The following is a 24568-nucleotide window of genomic DNA, read 5'->3' as shown; positions in this document are numbered from 1 at the left end:
ACTTGCATTTGTTGTTTGAATTTTTCTTCTGTCTCTGCCCTTGAGTAAGGTTTGGAGAAAGTAGAGGGGGAAAAAAATGCCTCTTTCCTGGTGTTTGAGCAGCAGGCATTGGACTTGGATATCTTAGGCATTTGTTCAGCAGAAACTGATAACTGCTATTAACGTGGGTGAACAGCCTACAAAACAGCTCTTGGGTAAGAAACTGCTAGGTTTTGTTGGTCTGGGCTGACTCTTGCCAGTTTGAACTTTCCCATGCCCTCCCCCATTACTCCTTTTTATACTCTATTTACTTTAGCTTACTGAAGAGACCCATTTCAATACTTGATTCTGGTTTTATTTCAGCTTTCTAGAAAATTAAGTGCTTTAACAAAAGTCACAGTAAACAGCAGTATTTCAGTGTGATTGTCACGTCATCTTGTGATTCCTGAGGAGAGACTTGGGGACAGCTCTGACTGCAGCTCCTTGGCACTGCGGGCAGCCCAGGAAGGCTTTGTTTTCAGCTGCTGCTTTGGTTTGTTAAAGCAACATCTGGAAGATGTCCATGCCAGAGGCACATGCAGGAGGTAAACTTGCATGCAACAAGAAAAACCAGGAATGAACCACCAGGCTGACAGGAGAGTGAGTCCCTGATGCTTTCCCCATCTGCCGGACTGCCACGCTGCAGAGACTGGAGGAGGCTGCTTCCCACCACACAAATATTCCTTGTGGCCAAATTCAATCTGGACATGGTGTTGGCATTTGCATATGCACCGCTGTGACCAACTGGCATTTGGCAGCAGAGCTTCTCCAAGCCTTCAAGCAGAAGCAGTGACACACTGTTCCCCACTCCCAGCCAAGTTACTCTATCCTGCACCAGAGAGCCAACCCTAAGCTGGCTCTCTTCCTCCAGCAGTCTGTTAGCCCTCTGCACAGCATGATTAACTCAGGGCCCCTCTAAAGCTGATACAGAAAGAGATGGGGCTCACAGGCAGCCGTTCTCTCTCATGCTTGGTGGCATCCCTCTTTCTCTTCCTTACTATCCCCATGCTTGTGCGCTTTGGTTGACTAGATCTAGCTGTTGCCTTGGAGTCCACATCTGTGGAAGGACAGCATTCATGCGTGCGGTCATTAGGACATTGTCAAAAGACTAAATTTGTTCTGCCTGAAACTCAGGACAAGCTGTAAACAGTTACGTTTCCTTGCTACCAGCTAAATCCTTGCTTGCTGTCTGTAAAACCTTGTTGGCTTTCAAAAAGAATCTGCATTTTTTAAGTATGGCAGTATATTTGGACTCCATTTATAGTGTAAATGGACATGCTGTGGTCTTTTGGCTTGTTTGCTTTCATACCATAAAAGCAACAAGGTGTTTTAAGTTCATATTGGCTCACTTGCAACACAGGAGTAAAGTTTTGGTATCTGGAAACATAATGAAAATGGAATTGCTAAGCTTCCTATGGAAATAACCTCCATCCCAAGTCATCCCTTTTCATCTACTTACTGCAGTTGCAGCTCAAACAACATTTGGTTGTGCAATTCATTTTAGAGTGAAACCAAGATAACAACTCAATTATGAGATGAATTATTGCTGATGTTGGTGGCATTGTGGCATACTCCATGAGTGAGTCATGCAAAGCCTGATTCTTCCATCAGTTTGTAGAACAGTCCCTTCTGAGCTATTAAGTGTTCCAGAGTATCAAATTCAGCTATCCGACCATTTTCCAAGACTAAAATCCTGTGAACATTAAAACAGAGGTGTAAGCCTGGGGAAGTACCAGCAGCTATAATAAACTTCAGTTATTTCCATTGATTTCTAAAATAAATTGCTGTACTTGCTTGTTATTCACCAAGCTTTTCAGCAGCTTTTCAGCTGGGAAACAGCTGTGGGACAGAAATAGGTTTCTGATGAGTGACTGTTAAAGAACAGAGTTTGTGGGGAGAGAGTTGTTTGGCACTTGAGACTGGAGTAAGATTTGTGAACATGTATTTTAGTTTCACCATTTTAAGATGACATGAGGCTGTAGTCATACTGTCAGTGAGGGGCAAAAAGGGGTATGACACAGGATGAAATGCATCATGTGGGAATAAATGATCTTTGATTAACCTGCTGGTGCCTAGCTGATTTAAAGTAACTCCTACAGTCTCTAAAGCAAAGCTTTAAAGAAAAAAAAAAGAGGTTTAAAGAAAAGGACAGAAATTAAATTGTTGTTATGAACACTGTGTAGTTTGTCTCGTTCACACAGGTTGCCTGTGTCTATCTTTCATCCTCCTTAGGTAAGTGGATGAAGGTATTACCTGTCGCAGTCCATGATGGTGTTTATCCGGTGAGCTATTGTTAACACTGTGCTGTCTTTGAACTGAGTCCTCAGGGTGGACTGAATCTGAAGATCAGTTTCTAAGTCTACTGCTGCTGTAGCCTCATCCAGAATGAGGATTTTGGCTTTCCGAAGAAGTGCTCTGGCCAGACAAACCAGCTGTTTCTGACCAGTGCTGTAAGTAAGAAGAGGGATGGTAAACTGAGTGTTTTCTCTGGGTCAGAATATGTGATTAATTTGAAAATAGTAATGAAAGGGTGATTGTTCCCTTTCCCTGAAAGGGTGATTGAGGCTGATGGCACTGCAGGTAACAGCATGAAACAGCCTATGGAAATGAAGGGAGTGTATTACTAACAGCCCCAGGAGATCTGCACTTGGAACAGGATTCCAGTGCTCTAAGTACTTCACTAACACAAGTCACCACAATGATTAAGTATCAGAGCTCTTCCAGTTGATGTCTGATGACTTGATTTCTTGCTGCTAAACAGGACAGTAGTGCAGCAATTTGCTGTCTGCATAACATTTTCTTTTTTCATGACTTGGACTCCTTGTCCCACTAGCTCCATGTTCTCCTAGACTATGGGCTAGCGCTGCCCTGCCACTGTCTTTCTGCAGATAAGGTACCTTAGGTTTTCCCCTTGGTCAGTGCACTTATGTTCCAACTGATCTGGCAAATCTGCAACAAAGTTCTTGAGCTGAGTCAGTTCCAAAGCTGTCCAGATGTCTGCGTCAGTGTACTGGTTTAATGGGTCGAGATTCATTCTTAGAGAGCCCGAAAACAAGACTGGATCCTGAACACAGAGACAGTACAAACAACTCCTGAAATAAGTTACAAAAATGAGCTCTCCAGTTTTCCCTGCTGGGTGCAAATCTGTGGCTAATGTTACACTGCACAGGAGACTAGCATGGCATAGAGGTTATTTCCAACTTTGAAATTTCCAGATGTCCCTCCCCTCAGAGAATCTTTATAAACTTTTCTTAGGTGTTAAGACCTACAACACTGCTGAAGCATTTTGGAAATCAGTTTCATACCTGGGGAATGACAGTTATCTTGGATCTAAGGTCATGGAGACCTAGTTGAGCAATATCTAGTCCATCAATTAGGATCACTCCTTCCGCAGCTTCCACTAATCGCAGCAATCCCACAGCAAGAGTAGACTTCCCAGCTCCTGTTCTTCCAGTTATGCCAATCTATAAAGAGCAACAGAAACCTTTTAGTTTTGATATTGAGAGTTTTCCAAAGTTGGACAGACCTATCATGTAGTTCCTCTTGGCCTTTTGAAGAGAGAGAGCTTTGCATGGATGAGATCTTCAGGGCTGTTCAAGATTCACATAGTCTAGTTGTTTTGTATGAAAAGGAATCTTGAAAGATTTTGATGGGAAGAGTAACTACAAGACTTAGCAGCTAGAACAGGGCCTTGATTTAAAAAGTGAAATTCCTTTGCTGTGTAACTACTAACCTTCTGAGAAATGAATCTTCACTTGGAAGAATGTTGCATGTATATATGCAACAGTCTTGGAAACACTACTTCATACTAGGAGAGGTGTGCAGTGCAGTAGATGGGCTCATACTTTACCGTACCTTGGTGCACGGCAGGGGCCCTATCTACCCGAATCTTATCACTGCAAAGCACTGCTCATACTCTGCAGCTCTTCTGAACCAAGTGGCTTTGCTTACCTTCTCTTGCCCTTTGATGATGAGGTTGACATGCTTCAGTGCTAACTCCAAATTTGGCCTGTATCGCAAACTATAGTTTCTAAATTCAATTCTTCCTTCAGTGAGCCAAACCTGACCTTCAAGTTTGTCATTCAGAGTCCAGGGTGCCTAAATAGATGAAAACAAACAGCAATGTATAAAGCTGATTTAAATCACCAAATCGAGTAGCCATACTGAAACAAGCAGCTTATGAAGACATCTGTGCCAAATTCCCCCAATCTGTTTACTGTTTTCACCAGAAAAAAGGCCTGTAACTTTCATATTGCATATGTTGACTTTATACAAAGATGTCAATTGTCTTAAGTGAAAATGGGGATAAACGTGTTTGCATGTCATAGTTCTGACATTTTGAGTGGTTCAATAAGAAAAGATTTATATGGCCCTGTGAACAGGACCATGAAAGTCTCCTTTAATAGGGTCTCAGAGCAGCATATGGAGAAATAATTTTAATGATTAAAGAATAGAAATGATTGCACTGAAGACCTCCAGTGGCTAAAAGGCTATCTAGCAACCATCGGTTATCAGAAGGTTGCATCTGAACTCGCACAATAAATAGTCCAAATATAGGCAGAAAATACAGCTCATTCCATGAGTGTTACCAAGTGAAGCTATTTTAATGGCAATCTAATGTTTAACTCTTAAGGAAATAATAATGATCAGAGGTTATAAAACAAATCTAGTCAGCTAGATAAAAATCAAATGCCTTTTTTTTTTTTATCCCTTTCTTGAAGGGAAACATAACTGGCCTTTTAGAGGGGGAAAACTAGAGTGTGTGTCCAGGTGGAACAGGGAAGTTACTTGTACAGTCTGCACCTATTTGGACCTCTGCTAGTAAGGACAGTAGTTGATTAGCTACCTCCTTAGGAGTCCTCAAGTATTCTCTCACTCTCTCCACAGAAACAATGTTGTTCTCTATTTCTGTCCAGGAGCGCACCATCCAGTTCAGAACACCAGTTATCTAGCAGAAATAAACAGAAGCAGTAGGGCAGATAAAATAAGTCTTGGCCTGTGTTTCCAAGGTACCTGGTACTTTGTCTTAGTGTTTATTTATGAAGACCTCCTTATCAGCTAATTACTTCAGAAATCATCCCTTAAAAGGCTAAAAAATAGCCATGGATCCCTGTGAAAGTTTGTAAAGCTGTGCTTAAAGAACTTAGCCAGTTCCCCCCATAGCTTCTTCTCAGACAGTCTCTAGAGAAGGATATGCTACTACTTGGATGCTAAAAGAAAGTGTAGCTATTTTTTAGGCTATTGTGTACCTAGTCTACAAGCAAGACAGACAGGCAAGCTTAAGTCCTTGCATCAGTTGCTCAGAGCATGCTGAGACTTCCATGTGAGTTCAGGTACAGGAGGAAAAAGATGGCTGGTGCAAGTGTTCATGAAGTTCATTCTCTAAGGGGCCATGTGCAACAGATGCTCTGGGTTTCAGCAATGACAGCACGCTTTGGTAGGAGAAGGCATCTAGCAAGCCACAGAAATAATTAATGATTTCTTAGAAATTAAATGGTAGCAGAAATTAAAATGCAAGCTGCTTTTGCTAAAAGGCAAGCATGGCATTATTTTAACATTGAGTTACCTGAAGAGCATATGAAATGGAGAAGCCAGCAGTTCCTGGGCTAAGATATGTCCTGCCCATTGCTGCAAACAGTGCTGCAAACAACACGATGCCATTGCCTAGAAGCTCCAGGTTTGTAGCAAGCCACCTGCAAGAGAAGGAGAGTAGAAGGCTGTTGCTGGATGCCCTCCTCCCTTCTCCCAACAGAGTCTGTGATTACCTTGCAAAACACTTGTGGAGCTGCTGGGGTACGGGATGTTCAACAAAGCTTGTCATGCCCTGGTTGCTCTTATCCAGCTATCTTGGAGCTCTAGAATGGCTGCAATCTGCCTAAACTGATTCGCTTGTGGTCTTATTAGGATTTTCTCCGAGGTCTTTCGGATCAGAGCAGCCAGCACACAGTTTCTTGGATGAGTTGGTTTAACATCTCTTACTCTTGGTGGTACTCTTGTTTTGTGACCAACTGCTTATAGCTTTGTCTGCTGGGTTCTGCATATACCAGAGACCTCATATCTCCACTCACCAAGGCCATTAGAGTAATACATACATATATGTTTTTTTCACACTACAGATTTGTACCTGTCAGCAACTGCTCCAGGGAAGCATATTCGCTGATTCTCATCCACTAGGAAATTGCTCTTCAAAATAAACCTCTCCTTGTCCTTGTAAGCACGGATCACACTGCTCCCTTGGAAGGTTTCTGAAATGTGGGAGTAGATGGGTGACCTGCTGGCTGCTTCCATGCGTCTCAGCTGGCAGGAGGTGACGACGTAAAAGTGCTGGTACACAGGGAAGTGGAAGGGAAAGCGATTAGAAGGCTTATGACTTCCATGGAGGTGCCCCACAGAAAATTTGGGAAGGCTTCAGCAAGTGCACAGTACACACTATACTAGTGTTGTAAAACCTAATGTGCAGGTAAGAGATGCCCTTAAAAGGTGAGGTAGTGATTCTGCCTGTGTTATGTCCTATCTTTATTAAGAATTACCCTGTGGTTAGTTAATGCAGAGAAGCCAGGGTACTCTGAACTCGCAAAGCCTTTACACTCACACTTTCTCCTGCAGACCAGCTCTTTGCTTGATGGAGAACAGAGGCATACTTGCACCCTTACTTGCCCTTCTGTCAGTCTTAGCTGGTAAAGCATTTCAGAGCCCAATGGGGGAACTGCATGGCATACATGGATATATTAAAAAGCAGTGTAGGAATTCTTGAGGAGAGACAAAATGCTTTTGGTCTTCATATGACTGCATTTTCACTAATGGAGACAAGGAATATAACTCTAGGTAGGGTCTGATCTGGGTACTGGAAAAGCACAAGCCTCTTTGTGAGGCCTCTGGGATGCTTTGGAAGGCTGAGGTGATGTGGGAAGAGCCATGGACACTGCTCTTCTTCAGATGCAATTTGAGATGATGAAACCAGTTTCTGTATGTCTCCACTCCTAAGAAATAAAAGGAGGCATTTTGCAGGGACATGGCTATGCTGCTTCAGCTTCTCCTGTCTGTGTATTTCTATGAGCTCTTCCTACCTGGAATGCAGCATAAAGAAGAGTCAAGGGCACTATGGCCATTGCTGCCCATGGTGTAGCCACTATAATCACAAGGTAGATCTCCAGCAAGTTGAACAAGAATCCCAGCAAGGACTTCAGCTTGTCAGGAATGACAGAATCGATAGCATCCATTTCTCTGGAGAAGCGGTTCAGCAAGTTTCCAATGGGTGTTTGTTCAAAGAAGACCATTGGAGATCTAGCAACGCTCCTCAGCAACTGCAGAAACAGCTTCTGTGATGCTAACACGCCACCTAGAAGGACTGCTGCTGTGGAGGCAAATCTGCCAAGGGCTGCAATATCAAAAGTAATCTTTATTGCTAGGTGTCCCGGTTTTGTCTGGGATAGAATTAAACCACAGAACAAACTCACCTTGGAGCTCTCCTTTGCAATATCGCACTTTTCATTTAGTACTGTGAATACTGTCCTAGTGAAAGGAGCTGACTTTCTCATTGATAGTAATTAAGCCAAGCCTCACATCTGCAGCATAAACTACCCTTTCCATAGGGTGGTTACAGTGGGGCAGAAGACCTGAGTAAGCTTGATAGGGGCCATGGATTCAGCAACTTAAACATGCAGGATAAATTCTGTATTCTTCACAAAATGAGCTTGGCTGGAATTACAGTGAATTACTCAGAATCTCAGATTTCCTGCCTATGGATTCAGTTACACAAAAAGGTACCAAACCCTTCCCACTTGTTTCAACTTGTTCAAAAATTTTTCAATCTTTTGTCACTCGGGCTGAGATTTTTCCAGATTTGATTTCTGTCCTGAAACAAGTGATTTTTTTTAATTTCTTTTTTAAGAGTAACCAAAAGAATTGTGGTCATATTAAAAGAGAAAGACTTAAAGAAATGTAGAATTCCACAAGTTCCTCTTTTCCCCTCTCTTTTACACTCAAAATACCTAAGCCGAGATTTAGTCCAGCATGGAAAAGAGCCACCATGCTTGCACTTTGGTATGATTAATTTATATTGGAAGAATGGAGACAGTAAGAGGAAGAAAGACATCCAGATGTTGGATACAAGGGGGCAGGAAAGAAAAATAAGGATGCTGTAGTTCTTCCATTGATGAATGTTTTTTAAGGGCTCAGGTCATTTAGTTTCAGCAGGAAATATAGAGGAAGACACTATTGATCATGATCTGCTGAAAGGCACAGGAGAACACTTCTGGCATACCACAAAGTAGAATTTCAGGCAGTAACACTGGAAATATTGTTCAGATCTCTTAGAAATCCTCTCTGTGCGTCAGAGCCTGTAGTTCTAGGTCCCGTGCCAAACCTTTAGGGCTGGTGCCAAAAGCCTGGGAGGCTAAAAGCCCATGGGTATGAATTTGTTTATGCTCTGAGAAAACATCCTGGATATGGGAAAGGGAGATGGAAACACAGAGAGCTAGGTGAGCAAGTTAAACGAACCTTGAACGACTCCTAGTGCACCGAAGACTCCAACTCTCAGCTCTGTGTGCTGTTGTGTCCCGTTGTGAATAGGGTCATCTGTCCACATGCTGAGCCAGTAACCACGAAAAAATGACACCACTTGCTGACATGTGAACAACAGAATGATGTACACGCACAGTGGTAAGCCTGTCGCCTTCAGGTAGGCTGCATAAATCGAAGTATGAACCTAGAGTGAAACATTTCCCTCTCATTTCCATAATGTGCCTTATTTCTGTTTCGGTACTGCTGCTTGGATCAGGGCTTCCAGAGGAGATACAGTTTGCAGAGAAGTTGCTATGTAAAATAATGCTGAAATGACTGCATCTCAGTTATAGAGCAAACTTGTATAGCTCAGCTGACTTCTCTGGAGTTTAACTTAGGCAGTGAGCTGACCTGCCTGCTGTGAGCGGTCAGTAATGAACCCATGGTATGTGTCTTTGCCTTTATAGGAAGGTGCTTTGCTTACCCTGCCATGCTGAGTTTTTTCATCCTTGGTTAATCTTCCTTTGGTGGCTGCAGCAGTGGTAGAGTCTTGATTTCCAGGAGTGGTTTCTCTTCCCATAGCAGAAGATTTGACTGAATTGTCACTTAACAAAGAAAACAAAAATCCTTTCAATTTTTAGCCAAAGCAATGAGTATTTTAAAGCTGGATCTCCTTACCCACCCACCCATGTATCTGTGCCTATTCTGAGGGCTGCAGTTTTCAGGGTCCTCCAGAGTGACCCCAACCATTGTCCACACTTGTCACAGGGACTGGGCTCTGCCAAGCTATTAACAAGCAGAGGCTTAAACCATTCAGTAGGCATGGCTAGTTTTAAGATGAGTCAGACCTTACAGCCTCTCTGGGAAGGGAAGAGCAAGCAAATGTATCAACTTGCCTTTTATGTGAGCTCTGAAACAAGCTCTGGCTCCTTGTGAAATATGGAGAAAATGTTAGTCAACCTCCACATTCAAGAGCAGTTTCTTGTCTATTCTTGACCTTTGCTAGTTTGCTCTTATTATTAATTTACAGATCAATCCCAAACTTGTATTATATCAGTAAGAGCCTCCACATAGGCTTGTAGGAACTTTTGGAGCAAGTTTTTCGGTATCTGAGACTATTTCAAGCTTACCTAAAGAGCTTCTCCTGCGATGAACCATTTCTAGAGGTGACGGTGCTTCCTACACCTGTGAAATAAATACTTTAAAAAAAAAAGCTTTAGAGCCCTGTTTTGCACTGCATAGCCTTTGAAAGAGTGGTAATACACAGATTCATTATAAAGAATTGTTTCTAAAGGTAGAAATACCAAGGTGAAGCTTGAAGAATAGCACATGAAGTGGGTAATTCTGCTTACTCCATGGCTGTTGTCTACTAAGATGGAACTGCTTATTCAAGAACCAGTTTTAAGGTGATGAGTCAGGCTAACTTGACAAGCATACTTTTCCCCACTCAAAGTGACAGCTTACTGTGATGGGATCTTGGCTTTAAATGTCCATAAAACCCCCCAAATTTAAGAATGTCTTTTCCAGCTTTATTATCTTTTTCCTCTTCCCAGCTGTGAACAGCAGCAGATGCCTCTTCTCCCCCCGTATATTGCTAAGGAAACAGTTGAATGATAGATCTAGGAAGAATGATAGCAACTCATTCGGGTTACCTGGAAAACCAGTGCCTGCCTTCTCTTCTGTAGTAACATGTGAATGAATGAATTCTGCAAAGGCCCCATTTCTCTGTAGAAGTTCTTGGTAGGAACCAATTTCTGAGATTGTTCCATCCACCAGGAAAACAATGGTATCCACTTGAGGCAAAATGTTGATTGTGTGAGTCACCAGCACACGAGTCTGAATAAAGAGGGAACAGTTACAATTGTTCTGGTGTTCCCCTGATCAATTGAGCTGTGTCAGTCAGCTGCCTTCTGAAGAAAGACATGTATTCATTGTGATTTTTGCTAACTTGGAGATACTTCTGTTATTCCTAGTACTCCTGATTGTCTCTTTGATGAAACTTATCTTTGCAACATGGCTTTGAGCCCATTTTGAAAGTACAGAACTTGTGATTGGAGGGGTGAATCAACTTGCTTTGTGTCATGCACAGTGAAGAGTGAGGACAGGAGCTGAAACCTGAAGTCCCAGGCTAGCCCTCTGAGTACTAAGTCTGCTACCTTTTTTTTTTTTTTGCCAGTCTTTCTGTTTCAATACAATAATTACATTCTGATACTTGTGAACGATCCACATGAAGAGAAAGGTATTTGTGACCAGACATACCTGCTTTAATTGGACTTTCTATGAAAGAAATTACCTATTTTCCTTTTACAATGTGAAACTGAATCAAGTATTTGTAGGTAATTTATACCATGAAGCAAACAGAGCTGCTTTTGCCTCCTTTTTCATATAACCACATTTATTATCCAGATTGCTTGACAGCAGAGAAATACCAAAGAACAACAAAATCCAACTAATGCAAAAAAGAATGGAAGTGCTTAAGATGGATTTTAATACTGAAGTTTAAGTGATGAGTATCTGGGTGATGAGAACTGTAACAGTGCCACTGAGCTATTCAGAAGTGATTGGATTAGACACCACGGTAAGATACAATAAGCTGGAAGAGATCAGTCAGCTCTTCCTAACTATACTAGAAATAAACCTCAAAAAGGGAATAGGATAATGTCAGTGGAGGACCAAAGAACTATAAACTTGCTCTAGAAGTAAGGCTGGAACTAGGCATGTGGTTTGCATAAGGATAAAGAGTCTTTCAGGAGAACCGAACTTTTCAGTCTTCCTCCTCCTAGGTGAGATTCACTGCGGGACTTCCATGTGCTGTAAGGACTGCAGGGGTTATTCATTTCACTGTTGCTAACAGCAGTACCTGCTGCCTGTGCAAAAAAGTGAGTAACCCAATTTACTGGAAACGTTCTGAGGCCTTCTTAATTAGATACATTGTACCACCTTTTAAAGTTCAAGATTTATAACATACCTTGTTTTTCAGTAAGCCATTGGGTCCAAGAACATGTTCAAAAATGTGCTGTCCAACATGGGCGTCAACAGCTGAGAGGGGATCATCGAGCAGGTAAATCGAAGCCTTCTGGTACACAGCACGAGCAAGATTCACTCTTTGTTTCTGCCCTCCAGATATATTTATTCCCTGTAAAAATGTATTGAGAGTGTTTATTCCAAAGCTACAGCATATTTGCCAATTGTTGGCTCCCTTTGTGGTTTTATGACTTCCTTATCTTTATATCAGTGCACCTCCCTCCCTTCCTTGCTCCTTCTATCCAAATAGTGCTTTTGAGATGCAGAGATGGATTTTCTTGAGCAACTCCACTCTCCTGCAAAAGATGATCCAAGAATGACCTGGATTTGCTGGTTTTTGTCTTAAGCATCTCTTGTATCTCTGTCAGGAGGTGGGCTTCAGACCCCATTAAGTCATGGCCTGACTTCTCAGAAATTACTGAGAAGCTGTCTCCTTTAAGTTTAGTGCTTTTGTAGGTGTTCTGCAGGACACACAAAGTTGTAGCGACTCATGGAAAAGCTGGCCAAAATATCAACCTAAGCCAGTACCTTTTCTCCTATTTCACTCTTCCGCCCTGCAGGGAAGCTCTTCAAATCAGGTTGCAGTGCACAAGCACCTATCACTGTATTGAACCATGTTTCATCCATCTCTTTCCCAAAGAGAATATTGTCTTCCACTGAAGCATTTTGTATCCACGCTTGCTGGGGGACATAAGCTACAGTGTCCTATAAAAATGGAAGTGGAACAATGTTAAACAATCTGTTTCATAAGCTCAGCTTGACAGTGTGGGAACCTGTCTTTGAAGAAAAACTCTCCCAGTTAGATTTATAGAAATCTGGAATTGGAGGGCTTTACAAAACATGAGTCTGCACTCTTATTATCTTACAGAGGAAGAAACGGAGGTGGAAGTACATGACGTGGTTTACCAGGATGTCACTTCAGCTCACTGTTATAGTGGGAAGTGGAATTTGATTCCCATTCTTAAGTGCCAGGCTAATCTGAGAAGTCTTAAGCACCTTCAGATAATAATAAAATTTAGACTGCTACATACTGCCTCTGTTAAAATTCAGCAGTAAATGGCCTTTCATTAAGTATCTGATGCCTTGGTTAATACCTCACTGTTCCTGCAGACAGCCTAGTTAGAAGCAAACACTTAGGGGAAAATTTACCTTCATGCTCACACAGCCGTCCACTGTCTCCAGTTCACCAAGTAAGGCTGACAGTAAGGAGGACTTTCCAGCACCCACCTGGCCAACCACAGCAAGCAAGGAGCCTTGGGGCATGGTAAGATCTATCCTATTGATAAAAGATTTTCTCTTATCACCTTTTAGATATATTTCTGACAAGAAAATCACCAAAATTCTTGCTATTGTCTTGGAGCAATTAAAATGTACCAACTAAACCCCCCAATTTCATACTTGAGGCCTCACTTGCACAGGGTTAGTCTTCCATCATGTTGAGATTTTGCATCAGGAGTCATCCCTTCAAAGATGTCTCCAATCAGAAAGTCTTCATCTGCATCCCCATGTGAGTTTAAAACCCAGATCACCACTATGGAGATCTGCAAGCCCAAAGCATTGGATGTGAAACACTCCGGATCAGAACTGTTTCTTCTCTAAAATGGCAATGCCTTTTGAAATAAGCATGTAGTGTTGTCATATATAAAATCTGCATCCTGCTTTTGTGACTTAAATTGTTGTAATTTCATATTTGGACAAGACAATTGTGTAAAGAAAGCAGTCTGTATATTAAGGCAGTATCCAGGTACAGGAACCTTCCTATTTATGTGCTTTCAAGCATAAAAGTAAGACTACATTCTGTCTGACTTCACAATTTTCAGAATTCAATGTTAAATACGAAGCAAACTCAATTCTTTAGATATTTCACACTGAGGCCCCGAGGAATTAGTTCATTCAGCATCCACCCTGACCTACAGAATTGAGATGACTAAAGGAAGGTCTGTACCTTCTAAGACAAGGAGAAATGTCTTTGCTCCAGCAAAAAGTCCCATTTCTTACAGTGATACTTGCCTCTGCTGAAATATGAGGAGAAATAGAAAGAAGACTTGTAAATGCAAAGGTAGATACAGATAAATCCCTATTTATGTGACTATGTTTCAGTGTGTATTTATATTACGTAAAATGAACCTTAAGTATGAAAAGGAATTAATTACCAAATTAGATTTCATCACTAGAAATAATTGAGCCTAAGAGATAAAGTGACAGTAAGGGGCAAACATTTTTCTCTTATGACTATGGTAGGCACCCTAAGAATGGAAGCTGGTCAGTGGAAGCTATTCCTCTCATAAGACAAAAACTCACCACAGTCAGAAGTATTTCTGCTTGAGCTTTCAGGACTCAGTTCTTCCAGATTCAGAAAAGCTGCTAAGCGGCTTAAAGAAACTTTGGCCTGAAATGAAGAAGTGTACAAAAGAGTAAGGTTTAGAATGGAAAGGCAGCTAAAACCCAAACTGAAGACTCAACTTGAAGATCCGCTTAGAATGCTGATTAAGTGCTATGTTGCAGATGCTGTAGGCTTAGGTGGACAAATGCAGCTTGCTCTGTCAACTGGCATTATTTCCACTTGGCTTAGCAAAACCCCATATTCTTCTCTGCATCTTCCCTTATGTTCACACAGTGAAAATTGGTGCTTTTTTCTCCAATTCATCCTGCAATCTTTGCAGTGATTGCTCCTGTATGTGAAGAGTTATGACAGTCTTCTTGGGGTGCAAGAGGGATATGAATTTCCTAATTTCTTACTGGACAATGACTTGCTTTTCTCTTTGAGCTGTGCTAGCAGGGTTTCCACTGATCTACCATAGATTTTGCTCATCTATTCTCATTTCTATGATTAAAAACAGAACTAGAAGCACTTCTGAGATCTAATGGTGCTTATGATTGGCTCCAAAAGACTTAAGAGCTATTCCTGCTGACTATTTTGCTAATATATGAAGCCTTTCTGAAAAGCCATTATTACAAAGTACCTTTAGCTGTGAGTCCTTGCCCTTCACTGTTTCATAATAGCAATTACATAGCTGACGTTCAGAGCCCTAAGAAATCCCAGCATTTACCTGTTAATGGTGATATGTAAGAAACCCACTTATGGCCAAAGGAAAAAGAACATAGCCTGCAGTTAACCTGAACAGCAGCATTTATGGAGAATGGCAGGAAGGAGTGCGCAGTGTTGAGAATGTTGATCAGTGTTATAGACACAAAGGCTTTCTGAGCATCCAGGACATGTGTGTTATCCACCAGGGTGTACACAGCAAACATGACAAATGCAATCTGAAAGGAAGCAAAGGAAAAGTAAACCATTTGCTTCAGACATGGAAGAGAAAGTTCAAGGGTGACATGCCCCTTCCTAAAGACTTTGGAACCCATTTAGTTAAATCCAGGCTATCACACATATACATGGTACCTGTCCTGCAAGTATCACGGGCAAAGGTCTTGCATGTTGGTGACAAAACCAAGATTGATCATTTGGCATTTAAGGAATTTTTGCTGCTGCAACCAGAGCAAGGTAAAAGCACAGCCATTTCCCATTGAAAACACACACAGCTGAGCTGCAACAGCAAGTGCAAAAGTGGCCTGTGTAGCTACTGACTGTGCCATGAGGTCTTCAGGTGGCTCTTGCACAGCAGGCTCAGTCTGCCTGGAACACACTGCCAGACCAGATGATTTGTCCATGGAACCGTTATGACAGTGCAAATGTCTGTGTGGCTGATTCCACAGGGACTCAGCAATTCCCGTGACACCACCAATGCTCCAGGCAGATACTATCTTTAATTGTCCAACGTGAAAAATCTGTGCAGGCAGGACTGCAAAGAGAAATGGAAGTAACAGTGCATATTTCATATGGGAAAGTGAACCACTCACCAGGAAAGTTGATGAATGGAAAGAAGCTAGAGATGCTGAGAAAAGAATCTGAGATCTTTTTAGGGCCTGAAGTTCTTGCTTCCGAATACCAAGCACTTTCTCCATGAAGGTTTTCTCCCAGCCATACAGTTTGATTACTTTAATGTCACTGAGAAAGGCACTAGTGAGTTTGGCTCGCTCATCTTTATGTTTCATCTGGGTCTCCTGTAATAAATATTTGAGTTTTATCATTTAATAGGTTCAACGTTTAACAATGCAATTATTCTGAAAAAAGCACTTTGTTCCTGCCTATGAATCCTGAATAAATTTCCCTGCAGTTGAGCTGTGTATACTGTTTTTATTCATAATCTTCCAGGCTGGGAAATACTTTGCTTTTCTTCTTCAGAGCTTTATTTTTCTGGCAATTCATATAAACCACAGAAAAGGTGGCAAACCAGGTAAAAGACTGAACATGCAAGAGCTTACTGTAAACTTTAAGAACCTCTGCAAGCTTCAAATCCATGATAAGCATGAATAATAAGTATTAAGCCATCACATAATTCAAGTCAGTAAATCACTTCATTTTTATCAAGCAAAATGTACCTGAAACTGACTCCTCTTCTTTGTGATCACAAAATTCAGAGGCAAAAGAAAAAGGAATACCACAATTGAAGTCAAGGCAGATGGCCCAAGAAGCTGCCAGGAGAGAAAATGGAAGAGGAAGAACTTCCAGTGATTACCAGAAATTACTGTCTTACATTCTTCCCCTTGCTTACTGTCTGCCTTACTTGAACTTATGCCTAACATCACTCATGGCTAAGGCTTTACTCTAATCTTGCTTTTGCCTTTCCTGGGAATTGTGCTCTCTAAGCACTCTGGATTGTTAACCCTCCAGCCAGGGTAACTCGTATCACCATGCTCCGCTGAACGTATTTGTTACCCTTTTAGGAACTAGAGGAGAGTTGAGAGAGATCCAGAAGCACAGCTGGCAATTCAAGTAATTTCTTCTTCCAATCTGTTCTTGGATGTTTTAAGGAGGACATCTTGTGGCTGGCCTGAGTAAGTGACCCGAAACAAACCCCAGCCTTCGCTCAAAAAACAAACCCACAATACACTATTCTTACAGCACAAACAACCCAGCCTGTTGAAATTTACATCACCTAGTGAGGTGAAATGGTAGAATTATCCTGTGCCATGTACTACTGGGACAGGTCTCGGATACCAGGGCTCATAATGACTTACATATCAAAAATGGTTTAGTTGCATCAAATGGCTTATGTTTGCTGGAGAGGTGAGTGCTGGTATACCTAGAGAGATAAAAGTATTCTCTACACAAATGGTCTGTGAATACTAGAAAATAGCGTTAATTATGCTCCAGCTACATGCAACCACATTCAACTTGTCAACAATACTAGAAAAGGGATGATCCTTTTTCAACAGCCTATACCATGGCTACTAATTTTCCAGCATCACAGTGTCCTGCCAGACATGAGGCACAGTCCACCCTGGGTAGCAGAGGAAGGTCTCAATGGCTTCTGCAAACTTCCTGATAATCATCTGTCTCTATAGTGCTCATGCTTCCATTTGGTGAACTGCCAAAACCAGCTTCTAAGTAATAGGGCTTTATGTTGCTGAGAAAATTCTGCTCTAAGCAGAATTTTGAAAACTCATTTTTCCTTTGATACCTAGAATAGAAAGGGATTGATAAGTACTGTCATAATATTTTACCTGCCACAAGAAGACAAAGCAGATGATGATCCGAACAGGAGCAAGCCAAGTCCCATTAAAATAGATAATCAGATCCATTAGCTTTTGGACATCAACAGACACCAGATTAACTATTTCACCTACTGTTGCTGCTTTCCTTGATGCATTTGACATAACTAGGATCTAGACAGGGTAAAGAAGAAACCAAAGGCATCATCGAACAGTAGCTTTGGTCCAAATATAAAACAACTTTCTTTTCCTTATAAATAAAGAAGGAATAAAACAAAAGCAAGGGGGAAAAATGCCAAATCCTAGGTACTGAAAACATGCTGCTGCTTGGGCTATGACTTCACTTTAAGAGGAAGAATTTACTCCTTTCCCCAACCATAATCTACACCATAAGGAAGTTTATGTTGTTTTTTCCTCTTTCCTTCTTTTGGCTTTTTCTTAAGGTAAGATCTGAAAAATAAATAATAAAATTTATCCCACATAGTGTTCAGAAATGAATATAGCACAGAGTTGCATCCCAAAAGCAGTTTCTAACATCTCCCCTGATACTGTTAAGAGCAATGTACCAACAATGTAACAACACAGAGCTAGGAAAGAATGAAGATGAAAAGTAGCTACAGATCACCTTCCTGTACACAAGCCCTGTTACTGCAGTTCTCAGTCTCAACCCCAGAACAAGGCACATGTACATGTATCGTTGTTCGAACAGAGTCTGGAGACAAGCCAAAAGGAACATGCTGAATGCATAGAAGTAGCCATGCCAGGTAGGTGCTTCTTGATCCTCAATGAACTCCAGGAAAAGGCTGCAAGACAGGAGCAAAATGTTGATGAATCCATGTAGAACTGATGGAACACCAGACAAACAAAAACGCAGAAATGCCAGGGGTTTTTGTGTATTCTTTCTGGATGATATTTATCAGTAAAATAGGAGAAAAACTGGAAAAAAAAACAACCCACTGAGTATCCTGTATTATCTAATATCCTGATTTTTGACAGAGCCATTCTTGGTTTGGAAGCAATTTCTGATCTCAACATCCTCTCAGGGGAGACCTCATTTTCAGTATCAAGGATGGCTCCTGAATTTTATGAATTTGTCAGTAATATGCAAATTGAAAGCCATAATCTAAGGAAGTCATTGATATCTCCAGAACTTCTGTTAATGACTTAAACATGCTTTTGCCCTTGAAAATATCCTGTAACTCACACTGGTGTTGTACCAACACAATCCACAAAGCTGTCAACTGAGTAAAGGAACTATTTAAGATGTGTAGGATGCACAGCTGTGCTCTTTAGAATTAGTCAGGGTACATGAAGCCTTAAGACTACAGCCTCTGGCTGACAGCCTGTGCAAATGATGTGACATGAACCATCAAATAACTCACTCCTGATCAAGTAAAGCTGTCAAAAAGCTTGGTGCAGCCTGTTCTTTCCACTGCTGGAACACAGACATCTCTGTCTGAGCTTATGCACATAGCAATCTTGCACATCACACAAACACATTATAAATATGTGCATACCTTAGTAACTTTGGGATGGAGAACAAGAAGACATCACAAATAACTAAGCAGACAGTGCCAAGAAGGAAATAGGTTCCAAACATGCTCCAAAACACTTTCATTAAGGGCCAGCTCTGACTTTGCTCTGACTGCAGTAGAACTTCTGTCTCTTCAGCTTCTGCTATGCCAGTTTCACACTTCTGACCCTTTTTAAATGTAGCAGACTCAATTTTTCTAAAGAAAGAAGCAATAAGAAAACTAATCACAACTGGAGAAAGCTTGGGAATCCTGTGCTTTCAAAATGATTAAATATCTCACACTGGGTTTCTGCCATGTCCAGTAAAAACGCTCAGAAAAAAATGATCCCTCTCACAAAAAAATTCCATTCTGTGCTTCCAGGAGTGGAAGGTTGTTCTCCAGCAGATTTCAACACTTAAAATCAGATTTTGCACAAAGGAACTCACTGAGCACTCACCTACTGAAGACTTAAGATCCCCAGGTTTTCATAGAGTGTTACTTGGACCATTTTATATATGCTATCCTTTTCTGCTTCCTGTTTAACGCACAAATAATTTAGTGGGATTGATTCTTTCAACTACTGTATTGTCCAGATAGGAAGCACCTAGCGGAGCTTACGTTCAGAGCCTAAATTTATGCTGAAGCAGTCTGTCTAGCACTCTGTGGGGAATAGAGGGGCTTAGAGTATATTCTGAGATGGCACACCAGCACCAGTGAGCATATTTGCTTGTATTATCTAGAGGCAAGAGAGAAACTGTCCAGCCGAGTCCATGGCACATTCTCTAGATCAAGTACTCACTGCTGGGTTCTGCTACAACACTTCTTCCACTCTCTTTCAGCCCAGGAAACAATTTCTTCAGATGATTCCTCTTTCCTCACTGGCCACAAGTCATCCACCCCCAAGGACTGCTGACAGCCTTTCCAGAGGAGCCTGGAGAACACACAGACTGCTGTAAGGCAAGCACAGAAGGGTTTGTGGTACTTGTAACATTTTGAAAACAGATAGGCTTTAAGTTAGTCCATTACAGTGAGCATATAGGGACCTACATATATAAAACACTAGTCAGGGCTGTCCTTTCCCAGAATAAATATGAATGTTCAGGAACAGCAGTTTTGCCTCAAATTCCTACGCTATTTTCCATGAATACGGTGAGGATCTGCAAGTAAGTCCAGTTTCTAGTCCACACTGACAGTTGGATCTTGGGCAGTGGGGGACAAAGTTTCAGTTTAATTTGCTCTGTGTCTCAGTGAAACGCATACGAGGTCTTGTCATAGCAGACATTAGACCCAAGGTATGTAATCATTTTAATTCTGATTCCTAAGCAGAAGGCTAGACCTCACTATTTTCCCCTTGCCCAGGATTTGTTATGGGAAGGTCTGCAGGCAAGATAGGGCTGTGGTTGCTGTACAGTGATCTTCTGAGATTGCTGAGGTCTGTTTCAAGATTGGGAGGGTACTGCAAGGGTAGCTGGAAGGGGGAAGAGAATTATTTAGAATCACAAATCTGTGTTTTAAATTACTTTGAGAAAATTAAGTTAATTCTTTATAATTTGATCTTGTGAGAATACCTTAAGTCCCCAGAGAAAGAATTTAAATCCTTACTGCATAAACTAACTCAGGGGCAGAGATATTTCCTACTGGCTCTCTACCCCCTCTCCTATGCTGCTTGTTTAGTTGGGTTTGAGTTTGTTTGTTTGTTTTTTTTTTTTCTGATATTCTAGCAAAACCACATCTTTTTCTTACCCAGAGAACCACCAGTATGTGATTTTGGAAAGAAAAGAGCTGCTGGCTTCTGGACACAGATTCTGATGGGAGGAAAAATATGGGTGATATTTATATACAGAAAAGGGCTTGCATCAGATAACTGTAATTCCCTTCTGTGCTTCCCCAGACAAAGCAACCAAAGTTACACACACCCCATTCATTGACCCTGACAGTGTAAACGTATTGTGGAGGCTCAATGGGATCGGGGGATTTTGGAGAATGAGACTTTGAATAATGTCTTAGCTGGAGGAACAAAGAATATCATTCTTCATACTCCAAGACATTGATTTTCTGAATCACAGAGCTCTGCCATACTCATACCTCAAACAGAATACTGCTGCACAGGAGAGCATGGGGAAGTAATGTGAGTCCTACCTACTCATTTCTATGAAAATAAAGATGAGTATGGATAGAAGAGGGGTTTAGCTTTTCAAAACATACATTGAGAGAGAGTACTGTTATCCAAAATTCTGCTGGTTACCTTTTAAAACTGTCAACCTTTACACAGAATAATGCATCTTGTATCTCCTAGATACTAATGTTCCTGCATATCCCCATAAATTTAACTTCCTGTTTGAGCAATGAAGCAATGCATCATGAAAAGCTATGTTACACTTACAGGATTGCTGACAGCTTTAGAGAAGAAGGGAGGGTGATCAACTAAGCAGAATAGCACAAGTTCTCCTAGCACCAGGCTAGCATAAAGGTAAGTGGTAATGTGGTGGAAACGGTCTTCCAGAAAGCCCTAAGAAACAAAATACTGTTGAGAATGCGGCAAGAACCTTCACATGAAATCAGCAGAGAATGGTAACTTCTGTTCTACTAGCCATAAGCTCTGAGTTTTGGTTCAAAGCATGAGGTGCATTTTAAACTGTTAGTTATGTAGAACTACTTAAATAGATAACTCCTGAAATCGGAATATGAGAAAATGCTAAATAATGGACACATTTCTTATTTATAGTGATGGTTTTACTACGAGATTTCATAGCACTCTAACCAAGTCAGACATCCACACTACAGCATTATTCAAGGAAACCTGGGTGCTCTAATGGATAGAAGCTGTTGATACAATAAAACACTTGCCATGTTTTATTATAAACGGTGTGTCTGAGGGGCTCCATGAAGGGTGCTGTAATTAATTTTGTGAATGGGAAAGAGAAGAAAAAAACAAGGAAAAGATAGGTTTTGGAGACGTATTTTGGTAGCAGGAGTGGCAAAGTGTTGCTTCTACAAAAGACCTGCAGCCCAAGTATCATTCAACACACCAGAAACAAGCAAGGTCCCAACTGTCTTCTGTTTAGTGGCCACATATTTTTCCTCTATTACTTAAACATGCAGGTAACATAAGCTTTTGTCTGCTCCTTGTTGTGATGGAAAGGTGCAGCTGTTCACCTGAGGAAAACAGCCACTTATGATGAAGTGTCAGATGTGTAAACCCAGCCAGCACAAATAAACATTCACCACAAATACCTGAAAAATAAAAATTTATAATAGAGCATATTTATGCTCATACAAAATCTGTTGTATGGCCAGTTTTTAGTGACAGTGTTCATGTTCCTTTTGCTTTTATATATATATGAAGTCCAACAGGCTCTCAGAAAACTACACTGTCTACATTGAAAGGGATACCACGGATGGAGTTGACAAGTATCATTAATCATTGTTCTCAGCACATATTTTAAGAAAGGAGTTCTCCACCTCACACTCAATGAAGCAAAAGTGCCCTGTTTAGAGACTTCACACCCCTGCAGGTTAAAGATATGTGATTTTACTTACTCTTTCCAGGGCATGTTGGACTTTGGAACTAAACATCACAACTGCAGCCATGAACGAGAGCAGCCAGTAAATCAATAGGACGCCTGAAGACTGGATGCCAACCATTCTTTCTACTTGGGTAAGGAACATGGCAAGGATCTGCAGGAAAGTACAAATTTGTCCAAATAAATAGCTGGTCATGGAATGCCAAACATTACTATCAAATTACAAATACAATAAGGAAAAATCAGATGTAGCTGAAACATTTCAAGATATTCAGAGCTTCAGTATTGTTCCTAAAAGGCTAAAACTGAAAAGCATTATGTGCAATTTTGCACTCAAGAATGTATCTCCAGAAAGGGTATATAATAAAATTACAAGTGGGAGGATCTAGGCTATGAAGATGCAATGACAGGAGGGGAAGAGAGGCATTTAGGTTGAACAGGAATCCCATTTTATTCTAAACCAAACCACACTGCACACTGTGTCTATGCTAACCACACAATTAAGCTGGGCCGCATGCAGACAAAATAAAGGAAGAATTACCATTGTGATTCCCACCACAGCAGGGCTAATGAGGAACGCTGGAGCCCGTGGAATTCCTTGGCTTGTCTCCCACAGGATGAAGAAGACATTAGTAAAACACAGTATTACCAGGAGGAATCCAAGGACCTGGGTCAGAGGCAGCAAACACACATTAAAATGGACTGAAATGATGATGAGACAATCTACTGAGCTGAGTGCTCCAAGTAGCCTGGGCAGTGAGACTGTAGAGGTGGAAGAGCAAGTCTGGGACAGACAGCATTATGGGAAGCAGCAGGAACCAAATGCAAGTACAGGGGAGAAGCTCTGATGACAGTTCATCCAAAAATTTTACTTGATTTATACTGACTGGATTTCATCTGAGTCAGTAAATGTCAAAGCAAACACAGAGATGGATCATCAGAAAAGAGTTGATCATATAGAAACATTAAGTTCTGCAACAGTGTTATAATGTTAGGATCAAACTCATCCTCCATCCTTACCATTTTGGCTTTGAAGATGTGGGACATCCTGATATAGCCTTTGGTTTTGTGCCGAAGATACAAGTAGTAGAAAGGAAAACAGATCCAAAGATAAGCACAAGGGATCCAAGCAATGACTGTACTCTCAAAGCACCAGGTAAATCTTGGGGTATTTGTGTACCACGTCTGGTTCCAGTCCTTTCACAGGATCAACACAGAAGTGAAACAGTAAAGCCAACGTATGCAGAATTTCACGAGCTAACGCAAGTTTCTAATACTACAACTGAGATCTACTATAATGTTAGAGGAATTTGATTTAGCATTTCAAATTAAAAGTCCTTTGGACTCAGCAGTAGCTTCTGGAACAAATGGAAGTAGAAAGGGGAGGAGGTTGGAAAAGTGAAAGATGCCAAAGAAAGGGTATCATGTATCACAATTAGGAAAAAAAAAAAAAGGAAATTTAAGTTATTAAATGTGAATTGAGAAAAAGTAATTTGGGAGCAAAAATATTATCAGCATTTGGGAACCATCAGGGGGAATGACTGCTGAAATGGAGATTAGGAATAAAGAAGTGTCCTAGTGCATAAAGTGCATCACAACTGCATTTCCTCGGCTGTATTTGTAATTCTTTAGTAATTTTTTGACTGAATAGCTAGATCTCATCTGCAAACATAATAATGTTGCAGATGAACAGGCAAGGGTGTTTTTTTCTTCAGCATCTTGTAGAGATGGTTCAAGCCCTTTACGTGAAGGCGATGATTCAAATCAAGACTAGGGCAATCACTTGATGGAAAGAGGAAGCAGGTAACAGCTCACAAATTCTTATAGGAGTTTATCAACCTTTGAGGATGGCAATCCATGTGAGTCCGTACTGATAACCCATTCGAGCCCTTGCAAAGGTATTTCTGTAATGGGTCACTGAGGAAGGGGCTGATTTCAGTACCCTTCCACCAGTGCAGCCGGACTGGCTCCCACGTAACTCCCATCAGATTTGCTGTAACTGACAGAGACCCAGGGATTTGGGTGAGCCCCAGGGAGGCAAAGTCCACACCAGCAACCTCTGATGGAAACACACTTCGCTGCTCACACTGTACCTGTGCCTTACTCGATACCCTCTCAATCCCTGCCCCCGGGGGTGCTGCCCGCGGAGCCGCCCCGCTCAGGCGGAACCCGCGCACCCCGGGGTCGGGCCGGGTCTGGCCGCCGCTCGCTCCCTTCGCGGGCTGGTGGGGCCGGACCAGGCTCTGTCAGGCCTCTGGAGGGGCTCTGGCGCCGGCGGGACGGCGCCGCGGCACCCGCCCGCCCGCTCACTCACCCAGAACCCAGCGGAGCCGCACAGCGCACCGCCGGCAGCCATCCCGCCCGCTGAGGTGGCGGGCGAGCCCTCCTCTCGGTGCCGCGGGGCGCCCCATTCCATCCCGTCTGCTGCCGCCAGGA

General features: G+C 41.7%; 1 protein-coding gene across 1 annotated transcript; it reads right to left on the bottom strand.

Moving 5' to 3' along the window:
- Positions 1–312: 312 nt before the first annotated feature.
- Positions 313–24562, bottom strand: LOC133226192 (ATP-binding cassette sub-family C member 6-like). Its single transcript, XM_061379406.1, has 31 exons — positions 24447–24562; positions 23153–23329; positions 22674–22799; positions 22149–22286; positions 20992–21117; positions 20352–20413; positions 19408–19539; positions 18612–18824; positions 17720–17897; positions 17107–17268; positions 15982–16074; positions 15400–15603; positions 14662–14808; positions 13846–13933; positions 13490–13559; positions 12694–12820; positions 12073–12249; positions 11489–11656; positions 10173–10356; positions 9651–9705; positions 9005–9125; positions 8518–8725; positions 7086–7396; positions 6143–6342; positions 5585–5711; positions 4865–4966; positions 3970–4116; positions 3324–3482; positions 2916–3082; positions 2272–2466; positions 313–1711 (listed from the first exon to the last, which is right to left on the bottom strand). Exons 1-31 carry the CDS (start codon positions 24546–24548, stop codon positions 1603–1605), a joined length of 4575 nt encoding a protein of 1524 aa, XP_061235390.1. The 5' UTR covers positions 24549–24562; the 3' UTR covers positions 313–1602.
- Positions 24563–24568: the final 6 nt, after the last annotated feature.

This window comes from Neopsephotus bourkii, unplaced genomic scaffold, assembly GCF_033783945.1.
Source record: "Neopsephotus bourkii isolate Nb327-2 ecotype Australia unplaced genomic scaffold, CSIRO-AGI_Nbou_v1 NB_1770, whole genome shotgun sequence".
Classification (NCBI taxonomy): domain Eukaryota; kingdom Metazoa; phylum Chordata; class Aves; order Psittaciformes; family Psittacidae; genus Neopsephotus; species Neopsephotus bourkii.
This window is presented reverse-complemented; position numbering and strand designations above follow the sequence as displayed.